Source organism: Acromyrmex echinatior, chromosome 13, assembly GCF_024713525.1.
Source record: "Acromyrmex echinatior isolate Ae372 chromosome 13, ASM2471352v2, whole genome shotgun sequence".
Taxonomy (NCBI): domain Eukaryota; kingdom Metazoa; phylum Arthropoda; class Insecta; order Hymenoptera; family Formicidae; genus Acromyrmex; species Acromyrmex echinatior.
Window position 1 is genome coordinate 5931025 of NC_141864.1, and position 14113 is coordinate 5945137.

General features: G+C 30.7%; 2 protein-coding genes across 5 annotated transcripts in view; one reads left to right on the plus strand and one right to left on the minus strand.

The window, feature by feature from the left end:
• Positions 1-13618, minus strand: part of LOC105150888 (uncharacterized) — a 51561-nt gene extending 37943 nt beyond the window's left edge. Inside the window, exon 1 of the mRNA XM_011064263.2 lies at positions 13419-13618. Within this exon, the coding sequence (XP_011062565.1) occupies positions 13419-13566 (148 nt within the window). The 5' untranslated portion in view covers positions 13567-13618. The remainder of the gene's footprint in view (positions 1-13418) is intronic.
• A 107-nt stretch (positions 13619-13725) lies between these two features.
• Positions 13726-14113, plus strand: part of SERCA (ATPase sarcoplasmic/endoplasmic reticulum Ca2+ transporting SERCA) — a 60446-nt gene continuing 60058 nt past the window's right edge. For 3 of the 4 annotated variants that reach the window (XM_087412892.1, XM_011064265.2, XM_011064268.2), the window contains exon 1: positions 13726-14020. The gene's annotated coding sequence lies outside the window, so the exon portion shown is untranslated. The remainder of the gene's footprint in view (positions 14021-14113) is intronic. The other variant, XM_011064270.2, reaches the window with a different exon arrangement.

Genomic DNA, 14113 nt, shown 5'->3' on the forward strand with positions numbered 1-14113 from the left:
TACACGTGAAAGAAAAAATTTATTATACTCTGTCATTCTGTTAATTTTGTGCGTAAAAGACAAAAGAATACGGAGAATAATTGAATGTTGAGTTGCGACATAAACAGAAATTGGAGAATTTATTTTAGTACGTCAAACAGAATCGCTTAAAACATAGAAATTAAAAACAATCTTAAAAATGCATCATATCATACATAATCTTGATAAAATCTATCATCATTTATCATAATATTGATTTTTATCATGTGTATTATCAAATATATCGTTATCATATTTTTTATATAATTAAATAATAATGGAGAGTTTTCCAGTTATATTAGAATGACAAATTTAAAATAGATTACCTATACAGTTTCCCCGATCATGCAATTATAACTTCGATCATTCTAGTAATCTTCTAACATCATTATCAATAATAAACATTAAATCTATAGTTATACGTAATATTAATTAAGAATATAAATTTAAATTATAATTGACTCACCCAGTCTAGAATAATCTGCGCCAGGAGAATTAATTGCAGTCAATTGCATTTAAGTGCTTCCGATGTTGGTTGCGAGATGCGCATCAGCTGCCGTTCATTCGTCGTTCATTCATATCGCGTATGCAAGAAATTATGTACGCGATTACGAATTGCATCATTGGCGTCTGCATTGTGCAGGGTTTGCATTCTTGATTCGGGTTCATCTTAGTATAGTCTATGTAAGCTTGACTGACATGCCCTGACCGTGGAGACTTCCTAGTCGGAAGGAATGTTGTGTATGTCGCGAGACAAAGACCCATGTGATGAATCATATAAATAATGCATAAATAAACATGTACTTTATATCTGTTAATCCTCTAATCCCTAACAGCTAATATTTGTTCTAATTTAGTGATACAATATTGGTACAATGTTGATGCAATATTGATCCAATATATCCTTTAACTAATGTCATCAATAAATTGCTACTGTATGTATAAAGAATGATAATACAGCTCTGCGATTAGTTTATGACATTCTTAAAAATGCTATCATAATAACCAATTACAGAGTTGTATTACTATAAAACAAATTTTATGAATACCAATCTTTATTGGTATTCATAAAGTTTGACGGAAGTGATGTTATATATCACAAAAATTTTATTATGAAAAATTACTTGTCAACCGGATTGTGTTTTAAGACTGAAAATTTAATCGGCGTGTAGTTTGTAGAATTTTAGGTATATATATTAGGTGTTGGAATTAATTCGTAGCGTTTTACAAGTGATGGGAAGTACTTTCATTAATGTATTTTTTAATGCTCATGTGAAATAAATAACATTCTTTCATTAAAAAACGCTACGAATTAATTCCAACACCTAATATATATATATATATATATATATATATATATATATAAATCCACTTTAAGATATTATTATACGTACAAAGCTTTAGCTCGAACTGAAAAATTATATTTCGCACCTTAGTTATGTTTTCACATATCAGTTTAATGTTGTTTATTGTTTAAGTTGCTTTTAATAATATTTAAACAAATTAATTAAATTAATATTTAAACGAAAAATATGTTCAGGATTGTCAGGTAGTAATTAGTTAAAACGTTAAAAAAAAGTTAAAAAGTTAATAACTTTTAATTTAGATAATTTTAAATGCATTAATTTTTAACTTCATTTAATTACTTTTAAACTTTAATTTATTAACTTCTTTTAAATTAAAAATTTATAAGCCATTAACTCTAACTTAATTTAGTTTAAAAAACACATTAACGTTTAAATATTTATGTTTCAAAGTTATACATTTTCGAAAAAGTACATTTTTCTCATTTTGTTAACTATATTTAGTTACAATGTAGAATTTGTTGTAAATATACAACTTTACAAATTCTTTTTAAAGTTGTCAAAATATACGTAAAAATCGTTTAATAATTTTTACATACTTGTAAAAGCGATGAAAATTAAAGTATATATTTTGAATTAAAAAATTAAAAGAGACATTTAGTATTTATTATTTTAAATAACTATATTTCTGATTTATTTAATATTTTAAATAAGTTTCCGGAGCCTATTTTATATTTTTTATTTTAAATAATTCGTATGTTTTATCGAGTCATGATCAGCATTATATGTACGTTTAAAGAATTTCTGAATTATTCACAGAATAATTTGCAGTAATAGCAGTGTCTTAAATTAACTTATTAACTGAAAAATTAAATAACGATTAACAAGATATTTAGTACTTTTAGTAAAAGCTGTATTTAGCACAAATTGTTTCATGCTATTAAGAAAATACACTTGTATTTTTATATATAAAGAACGTGTGTATATAGAATAGTTTATCAACCTTTATTTAAGAATGAATTATTAAAAAGAACAATGAAAATTGAGACATAATGTTGGAATATCAAAAATACCCCACACGAATAATTACTAATTACGTTTAAAAGAACCATGCAGATAATATAGGATTGTGCCAGAGATGTCACAAAGCAAAACGCGAAATGTATGGCGGTACTCGTTTGTCAAAATCATATAAAATGAATTTGAAAAAATAATTGAATAAATCGCGAATATTTTTCATGCTCAATAGTAGGGTATTCGCCCGGCGAACGCGCGAACAGCGAGGGGAGAGGTAACGCGTCACGCGGCGAATAGGGAGGGGGAGCTTGCCGTGCGGCGCGGTGGTTGACTACGTCATCACTTCGGCATTCGCTAGGCGATCTCGGTGGGAGACGCACGTGTTTTCGAGTCGCTCCGCGTGTCGCATTAATAGCAATTAGATATCTACGAACGCGAATTACATAAGGTTGCCTAAAACTAAGGAGTATATTAAGGATTGAAAAGGATTATAGGTTGTATTGCACTTTTTTCCTTTATTTCTGAGATTCATTACTCGCATACACAGCTCATGAATATTTTAAATATTTCGAGCGTTCGCGGATGTAACTAACAATATAAATGAGATTCTTATTGTTAGATGCATGCTATTATTCTAAAATTGAGATATAATATTGGGATGTTAAAATTATTTCACGTGAGCAATTATGTAAGGAAGACGCTAATAAGAATCTCTTTTTACTTCTTGCCTTTTGTCAGCATTACATTGTAATTGATACAAAAAATTGATATTTAAAATTATAAAATAAACGTCAAATATGTTCCTCGATATATCGCAATATAATTATGATATCGCATTAAACGACTCGCGCCGTGAAAATTAGAAATAATCGTTTTATTAATCGAAAATCATTAAAAATGGAAAGAATATATTATTTTACTTATTTGTAATATTCGTAATATTCGTTTTATTTCGGCAGTTAGACGGTTGGCGCGACCTTGTGTTGAGGATGGTACGGGGTGGCACGGGCGGCGCGTCATGTTTACGTTCACGCTTAATTACTGCGCGGTCCCCTGAAATTCTTAGAAATAGGTAGTCGTGTCGCGTGCGGTTCTTTCACATTATTTTTTAAAATCTTATCGCGAAGAATGCTAAATATAATACGAAACGTTGTACTTTATGAATAATATCATATCTTACAGACATCATCTATAAATAAAAGATTCAATCCTTTTAGCTGCTCTAAATTTATTCGTTTCGCAATGATTGCAGACGTGTGTTTGATATTCGTTTGTAAAAGTTAATAATATAGATAATAATATAGATAATAATATGCATAATAATATAGATAATAGCTACTACATTTTTCATTATTCTTCCCTCTCACGGGTACACCTTGACGTGGTGGGAGGGCTCAGTACCCAGAGGATATTTATACGAAAAGAACGATTTTTCTCAAATCTAAAAATTTTCGGAACTGAATGATATATCTAGATAAATTTTTACATATTGAGGAAAATCGTTCTTTTTATGTAAAAATCCAACGGGGAAGCTAACGTCGCTGATTTATTTGAAAATGAACGAATCGCAGCCGGTTTGTCGCGTCGCGCGTTTGTTCGGGAGTGCCGTTCAAGTAATCGGACTCAAGTTATAGTCCGCGCGCGATTATAGTCCATTATTCGCGAGTGTTTTTCGCGAGTGTCCAGTGCGAGAGGATGTGACAACCCCAACTCTGAGAGGATGAGGAGGTCTGGGAGAGGCATCGGGCACCGGCGGAGCAACCTTGCGGTAAATATCTTTTTTGCTATTGTAAAATCAATATCTTTTTTCTATTTATTCGCTTTATTTTACAATGATTTAAAAATAATAATTATCAAAAAAAAGAATTATTTTAAAAAAAGAATTATCTTAAAATTATTTTGAAATTTTATAAATATCTATGTATTTTTTTAGAAAATGCCCGGGAAAAAATGTTTCATATATAAAAAATGTTTATATATAATTATATATGTAATGTCTATTATATAACATTTTTTCGAGTATATAATTATTTTTATAAATATGTAAGTGAATGGTAAATTAAAAAATTCGATGCTTGTAAAAATATTTTGAAAATTATGTGATTATTTTCAAGAGAATTACGTTTACTAAATATTTTTTTAAATATTACTTAATTTTTTTGCTTTATTTTAATTTAGATTTTGTATTCTTTTTGTTACAGAATCATCGTACCGACGATGCAGATGAAACTCCGCTGTTGCGCATCAAATTGGTGAGTGATGAATTGATGTTTTTGTTGAGGTAACGGATGCGTGGTGATTTTATTAATATATCTACAGATGCATATATGCATCAATTTAATAAAAATATACCTGTATATTTTTTATAAATGTATATGTAGCATTCCATGCATCCATTACCTTAAAGTGGATAAGTTAGAACAGATTAGGATAAATTTAATCCTGGATGCTTCTTCTTATTTTATTGTACATGCACTATAAAATTTATAATATCATATTACACTCAGTTTAAGTTATTTTTAATAATCTTTCGCCATTGTTCTTATTCAATCTCTCATTAATTTATTAGGTGTTGGAATTAATTCGTAGCGTTTTACAAGTGATGGGAAGTACTTTCATTAATGTATTTTTTAATGCTCATGTGAAATAAATAACATTCTTTCATTAAAAACGCTACGAATTAATTCCAACACCTAATAATTAAAACAATAAAGTAGAACTTATTATTTCATTCAAGAAAATTACAATGTTAAAGGCTCAAATTTTGTTTCTAAATTCAAATTAACGCAAATATATTTTATATATGTATATACACACACACACACACACACACACACACACACACACACACACATAATAATAATAAGTAATTTAATCTCAGTTGTATGTAATTCAATTCAATTGATACAAAATAATTCAATCTTAAAAATATCATAAAAGTTAATTCTATATAATCGGTTTTTTAAATATGTTTTACATTAAAATATATACAGGATGTTTGATAATTGTACTGATAACGCTCGTGGGCAGATAGAGTGGACTAAACTGACTTGAAAAGTCCTCTATCATTTTGCAATTTTCGCAATAGTAACAAGATATTAATTATTAAGTAGTGGCGAATATTGATGTTCAATTTCGGCAAAAATTTATTTAATTTTCTATTTATAAAGTTCTAAAATTTTTTTCAGAATTTTTTAATATCGTATTTCCTCACATGTTGGTAAAAATACTTGCCAATGAAAAAATGTAATACTAAAAAGTTAATAAAAATTTTGAAAAAAATCTTAGAGCTCTATGAGAAGAAAACAAACAATTTTTGCTGTTTTTTTTTTGTAAAATTGATAGTATTAATTATTAAATAGTGTCGAAATTGAAGATCTATATTCGCCACTATTTAATAATTAATATCTTGTTACTATTGCGATGATCTATTAATCGTACTATCAATTTTACAAAAAAACAGCGAAAATTGTTTGTTTTCTTATAGATTTTTCTCTAAGATTTTTTTCAGAATTTTTATCAACTTTTTAGTGTTGCATTTTTTCATTGGCAAGTATTTTTACCAACATGTGATGAAATACGATATTAAAAAATTCTGAAAAAAATTTTAGAACTTTATAAGTAGAAAATTAACAATTTTTATCGAAATTGAAGATCAATATTCGTCACTATTTAATAATTAATATCTTGTGAGTAAAAATTTTTGAGTAAAAATTTATTGAAAACCAATATTGAGCGATTATTAATATCTTGTTAATTATTGTAAAAATTGCAAAATGATACAAGACTTTTCGACTCAGTTTAGTTTGCTGTACCTATGAGCGTTGTCAACAGAATTATCAAACACCTTAATTACGTCTTAATGGTCATTGAAGTAAAAACAAAAATTAATAAAGTATTCGTAGTTTTAAATAAATGAAATACATTAAATTAAAAAATATAAAGAATATATAAAAAGTATATAAAAAGTAATTAGAATAAATGAAATTGTTTTTTTGTCTATAGATATTATGTTAATTTAGAATTATTAGAGGAGTGCCATTAGAAATTAGAACATATGAGCAAGCAGATGCGTATATTTAATGCTGAGTAGTTCAATAACGAAGCAATTGCTCGGCAAAAGAAAGAGCGAAAACGGATTCAGTTCTTGATCCAGTCACTCACGCTTGATGCTCTTCTTGCTCATATACCTAACGTAACGTATTTATGGAGCGATACTGTTCACAGCGTGTATATTGAGAGACTATAACTGGCAAGGGCACAGAGAGGCATTAACTCGTATCCGACGTGAATGAACAAACGGACGTTAGTCTAACTTAAATAGAAACTTGAAATATTTTTAAATCCTAATTCTTAACTTTATATTGAGAATTTTTGTAATAATTTCTCATTATTAACATCACGTCATGTGATCATGGTTATAAAATCTTTAAAAGATTGACGAACAACGTAGAGATAGACATTCAGCGCGCACGTTATCCTGATTTACTATAAACGCTCAATCGTTAATTTTTTATTGCTCTCAGTCATTTAAAAACTACTATTAGTAGGAATCTTGCCAGAAGAGAAATTATTTTTCCTGGCACAGAGAATAGCACATGCATTCCGTATTCCGAAATCGCGCGAATTCTGTAATATCTTTCACGGAAATTAGAGTAACTGTATTAAAATATTAAAAAATTTAATTATATAGATACAGATTTGAAAATAATTTTGTCGAACTATCAAAATAATTATGAATTTTAACTATGATAAACAATGCTGCAAAAAAATTTTAACTTTCTAGCAACTAGATAAGAATTCTACATAATTATTTTGATGGTCCAACAAAATATTATTTTTAGATTTATATTTAACAAAATTTTAAATACTTCAGAACACCGTCTTTTCCGTGTATATAAATTTCTCAGAAAAATATAAATTTTTAAACATAATTATTACATTTTAAACATAATTATTATTTTAAACATAATTAAATACATAAATTTTGAAAATAAGATACAAGAGAAAAAAGCTTTTGAAGATCTTTTTTATTGGAAATGATATATAACTTATAATTTTTATGTAATATATTTGTATTAAATTACCATGTTAGTTTGTTATATTTCTCTATACTAATCCCTGAAATTTATGTATATGCATAATGTGAACTTTTTATCCTAAAATTGACGGGTAGAGCTGATGCTGTTCTCTTTCAAGCTGTCGCGATAGTAATTTCCGGATGTTAATGATATCGTTAGATGTTGAAGGTGCCTTCAGCCAGCAATAGAGCTCTTCTGTTCAATGACAGAGGAATGATGTGAATTGCTCTTTGATAATATCTCATAAATTTCAACGAATGCAATTCCGTCGACTATGATATAAAATTATATTTCGGAGAAATTATCTTTCTTCGAAACATCTCTGACAAAATACGAAAACGTATGCGTGTTGTTTAGCATTCATCCTCGTGCCTTCGAAAACCATTGTAACGAAACATAAATGATGCTTTATAAAGGATTATGGCTCATAATTAACGGAATTTAAAAAAAAAAATTATAGTGTTAAAACTGAATTTCTGGTTTAATTAAATTTAATATGGTAATATTTAGGACTCTTATAATTATTTATTTACATACAATATTGTAATGAATAATTAATTTTGTTAAAAATTAAAAATCGTCGAAAAATTTGCTCAGGAAATATCAAAATCACATTGTCTCTCTCTTCACACACATACACACACACACACACACACACACGCACGCACACACACACACACACACACACACACACACACACACGCACGCACGCACGCACGCACGCACGCACGCACGCACGCACACACACACACACGCACGCACGCACGCACGCACGCACGCACGCACGCACGCACAAAAGAAAGTAGTCTTTTCTCATAAATTTATATAAAATCGTATAAAGTTTATTTTCTGCTTTCTACATAATAAGTCTATTTTAGTAATTTTCAATAATATTTTTAAAGATAACGTTGATCAAAATATTCTCAATGTGTATTTAAATTAATCTCAATTTAAAATAATATGAAACACAGATACATTTTATGAATAAAGCAATCGAGTAGCAATTATTCATGCATGTATCGAATCGAAAATATGATCGAAATGAGCGGCAGGCGATTCATTAGTCTGTCAGTATTTAAACTCATTTTAAAATACATTTTGATCTGTTTATCTGACGTGTGATTTCATTTTAGTTGTTTAGTAGTTCATTTATAAAAATTATTATAAATAAATACGACTCTTTGTGCTGTCATCACATGCCCCGTAATACTCTTTGGCTCTCTCTCTCTCTCTCTCTCTGTCTCTCTCTCTCTCTCTCTCTCTCTCTCTCTCTCTCTCTTTCACGCACATATATGTTTAGATTAGCTCCTCTAAAATTCACTAATAAAGCTCGCCAAAACACATGTTCAACCTATACAGATAAACTATTATTATGAACGAGGTTTTCGACCATATTGTCGCTATAAAAGTGGCATAGTTTTAGTTCGTCAAAATAAAACAGTGCTATAAAAAAAAGTTTTTCTTCTTTTTGTGTGTATAAGATGTGGCATGTATACAACGGGAAGTTACTAACTCGGTATTATACATAACTCGAATTATACATAGATATTCAAGCAAATTCAAATTTGAGATTTACAGCGAAAATTTGCTGAAAGGCTTTCCTTGTAGTCTTTCGATTAGAAAGATACTTCTGAATTAAGTTTCGAGATTTCTATTTTTATTCGTTAACTCATTCGAAATAGCCGTTCATACTGCACTTGTAGAGCACTTGTGATCAGCTTCTTCCGGATTGATGAATCTACGCGAATAGCCAAAGACACATCGAGCTTGGAGAAGTGGAGTTTCTAGCTTTAATGATGCTCCAAAACATCACTATATCGTGGGCCGGTTTTACGTAAGACTTTGAGTTTTAGCTAAGAATACACCGCGCTTTGAACCGCTGGTCAGAGTAAGCGACGAAGTAACAACGTCTATTTTCGTTTGCTATAATGAGAGAATGCTGATAGCGTGGATGTTTCATGGGGACGACCGTTTAACTGGTTCCGACAGTTCGGTCTTTTGACAGGCCGACGATGTTCGTGAGTGTTGCGGATTCAAGGACTCCCTTCCGTCAGATTATGGCGCATGTTTTCGTTATTTGATGTGTGATGAACGTAGAATTTTTTTGATCTTTTGATATTTGCATACACGTCACAAAATGTATTATAATCAATAAAGATGCATTTTTGGCACGAATCAATTTAATTTCGCAGACTAGAAAAGCATATGGAAAGAGCACCTTTTCTATATGTGACACAGTAATATAAAATTTAATAATCGAAAATAGCATAAGTAATTAAATATTTTTTAAATTGACGTTTAACTTATAAGACATCGACACTATGAATCAGTAAAGAGAGTTAAAGTATTGACTGAAAAGTTTAATGAAAAAATTGCAAGTAATTTTTTGACACCAACTAAAAATAATATAATATCAATTCGATAATTTTGCACTCAACAATATAAATGTTAATATTATAAATACATGAAATATTAATAAACATTTCCATTTAATATCATAATTATTGCGCTTTAATTACCGCGCTGACTTCTATTAGTCTTTTTGTTAACCTTTATTTTAATTATAAGGAATTCTATTAATTTTATTGTTATTGTAAATATAACAACGTGGTATTACATAACAGTTACATTGTTAAGTGCGAAATTACATAGTGTCATGTTACTTTTAGTTGATGTCGACTGGATGATAAGCAAGACTTATTCGTTACGAAATATATTTAACGCTTTTTTGAGATTTATAATTAAAATGTAAATTAAAAAAAAATAATATCGGCAAAAAAATAACCATGCAGCAAAAATTGTAATTAATACATGTCGACATTATACGTTGTAATATTGAGAAAACAGACTTGTCACTGCAAGTATTTTCAGAATACTGTTACCGAAATGTAATCGTCAATACCGCACGTTCATAAATGTATTTAAAACAAACGTATTTGCGGCACTAACTTTCGCGATAAAGCGTATATGGCATCGACATGTTTATCCAGTGTCCAGAATTGCCCGCTGCTTCATCTTTGAAGTATATTGCGACGAAGAGTTCTTCTCAGAAAGCATCCGCCTTTATGACACACTTTTTCGCACTTATCTCCTGATGTCCTAAGCGATCTATTCTCATCTTCTTATTTCAACGAACGATTTTGAAGAGTTTGTTCATGTCAATTCGTTATTTATTACGCCTTTCATCATGGAGTAGCCAGCAGACTTATATTTTTGCATAGTTCATTGCTGATTATTCAAAATGGAATATAATAGAACGTATGTTTTTCATTATTAGAAGGATATTTTAAAAATGGCCGTACTTTCACGCACATCCATAATAAGTTATCCATAATAAGATTCTTAAATCCAAAAGATTTATAAATCCATCTAAGATTCTAGCATAAACTGAAATATAAAATAAGTACTAAAAATAAAATATAAGACAAAAAGGTAACAAAATAAAATAGTTTTTAAATGATTTTAAATGATTTTTATTTTTCAATATAATTATCCTTCATTTCAAGATGTAATTTTTGTTAATCTTACTAGTTTTACTATTTCTTCCCTGGCGAAAATAAAAATTAGAGCGTATGTCGAATGTAAAGGAAAAGTAACAGAAATATAAATGAAGCTTCTAGGAGGCGAAAATTGAGACAATAAAATGTAAAAGGCGTTTACGCTTCTTTTACATTTCATTGCCTCAACTTTCGCTAGAAGTTTCGTTTACACTTCTTTTATTCTCCTTTTATATAGTATATTCAATTTATGCTGCGATTTTTATTTTTGCCAGAGTTAGATATTATAATTATATTAAACATTATCTTTTAAACATTATAAAAATCATGATTGATAGAATAAGATAAATATTTAACATCAATTGGTGTACCTTTGTGTTATAAAAAATTTCATTATACATATATCTTACAATTTAATTTTTTTGCAACTTTAAATAAAACCAAGATAAATTAAGCCAAGCAATTTTGTGCGACATGATCCTGACGTTGTCATTAAGAGGCGAAACTGGGACAGTACTTTGGTACTAATATCACGTATGGTACCATTATTGTCTCGTCATGTTACATCACAGCCTTGTGCCCAGCAAGCCCGTGCAACGCGATACTGACGTGGCATGCGCGAGATAACCGGAGGACTTGGCAAATTCGACGAGGCACACGCGATACGAGGGATATCTCACAGGCGCAAAACGCGGGAACACGGACGGGCACTCGTATGTACGTTAAATGTATTTGAGATTCGAGAAACGCGAACATTGACCCGTCTCTTTCTCCCGTATTCTCATTCGCGTCTCTCAAGTGCTTACACTTGGAACGTAACATGCCATTGCTACCGGAAGATATGATAATTCGTTCATTCGATTCGAGCAAGAGGTGCGTCTTCCCAAAAAAATAAATAAAAATTATAAATCGTGCATTATATAACTCCAGCCATGAATTTTTTTCGCTCCCACACGGAAATACACTTTTTAATATGTAATCCCTCATTCTCATCCTTAGAGAAATCTAACAGTGACTAATTTAATACTGGCTAATTTAATACTGAAAGACAGTAATTAATTACTTATTTTAAGTCTTAAAAGCATGTTGTTTAGTACTTTTAGTACTCCGAATATGTAATTAGTTACTGTCTTTCTATAATAAATTGGCCATTACGCCAATTTTCTGTAAGACTCGGTCCTTTTATTAAATTAATTAAATTAATTCCTTTTAAATTAATTTATTTAAACGATTAAAAATGGGTTATTCGTATAACAACGAAATTTTATAGAAGATAGGATAACATTTTTGTTATGCATATAACAATAAATAATCTCCAATAAAAATGTACGCTAATTATATATCACAAAATTTGATTGTGTTATATCTCTATTACGTGTGTTTATGTCTGCAAATGTAAAAACCGATATATTAATTATAAAAGATATATTAATATAAAGATATATTAATTATAAAAGAGATAGACAAGAAGATACTAACATCGAAAGGTAAAATACTTGCACAGAGAGTGCAGATGATGAGAAAAGATGCTCGCGATGAGCAATCTTGATCGCGTTAATGCGAAAGATGAAAATGGGATGGCCAAAAAACAAATTTCCCAACAGAATGCTCGCGGTGGATTGTCCTCGAAGATGTGCCTGATATCGCATTTGGATATTCGCCAATCGGCTATTTTCGTTCTTGAAGAAAACGTGAGCCTTGTATAATTCTAATAAGAATAATACTTGAAAGCGCAGTCGAAGCGAAGTTACGTATGTGTATTTATAGCTGATTTAAACGCGGTTTGGTTTTCTAAAAGACACTCGATCTATTCGGCAATTTTTATTTTCATACATTTACTTTTAAGATTTTAGATAAATGAAGTGACAAACGTGTCGAGAAACTTTAAACTTCTATGTCGATGTAAAATGTGTTTTTAATGACAACACATTTTTTAAAGATTATTACATAATAACATCATCGTTGACATTGAAGAAACTTCTCAATTTGATTTGTTCTTTCAGGAAAGAATGTAGGAAGTAGTAATAACTCAAACTCGCTAAAAATTATACATTAGAGAAATCGTCCTAAGGCAGAAGCACAAACGATGAAAAATGGTCGAGTTTATTTGAAGTGTGTATGTTCACATAATACTATCTTCCGCGTATAAATAAAAAATTAGAAAAACTATCTACAAATCAAGAAAAAGATTTCTGTGGAAGCAATTATGATATATCATCGTGTCTATCTACCTACTCAGTCATTTATTTTACAGATATCTTGTTACTTTAAGAGAAAAGTAAAACGTTCCACCCTTATTTTAAGAAAGTATAAAAAAAGTATATATTCCCTTCTTCTTTTTTATAGTTCCTACCAGTACGGTATGTGTGTGTATGTGTGTGTGTGTGTGTGTGTGTGTGTGTGTGTGTGTGTGTGTGTGTATGTGTGTGTGTGTGTGTGTGTGTGTGAACGGCCAGTGTAAAAACTATTTCGAGATATTAAATTTTCTTTTTTTTACTTACTCCTTTTATGGTGAACCAAGGAACCATAGATCAGCACACCATGCTGTTGATGGTCAAAGTATGGTAGATATACTTTTAGATCGACGACGTTTAAATCGGATGGCACTGTCTCTCCTTCTCTCCTCTTTTCCCTGCATCCCTCTTCCATTCTCAGCTCTTCAAATTCGAAGGTTAAACGCAAAAAAGCGACGACGACATCCACGGCAGTCGCCGGGGCCACTGGCTTCCGGCCAGAGTTAGGTTTTCGTTGTCTCGCCACCAGGTAGCGACGGTTATGGACTATTTAAGTGAATTTCGCGATCGTTCGGTGCTTCGTTTTGTTCAGCAGCGCAGGCGTTACCCCCTTTTGAATGTTTGTTTGTTTCACTTCCCTTTTGCCGTCGCGCAAACGACTCTTCTGCACGTCATAGAGGGCCCAGTCGAAAGCGGCGCGTCGACGAACAACGATGCGCACCGAGGAGTAGTGGATTGAAAGGGAAAAAGAAAGGGAGAGGAAGAAAGAGAGAGAGAACAGTGTGAAAGGCTTAAACGGGGGTGGTCCACCCCCCCCCCCGCAGCGCTTCCAAGTGTAAAAGTTGAAGAATTGAAGACAGAAGAAATTGGTAAGTCCTCTCGTCGCGCAACCATGGTGTGCATAGTGTTCTTCGTGTGACTACGCGCAGTGACGAATCTTCCGTTTCCGGAATGAAAACCGC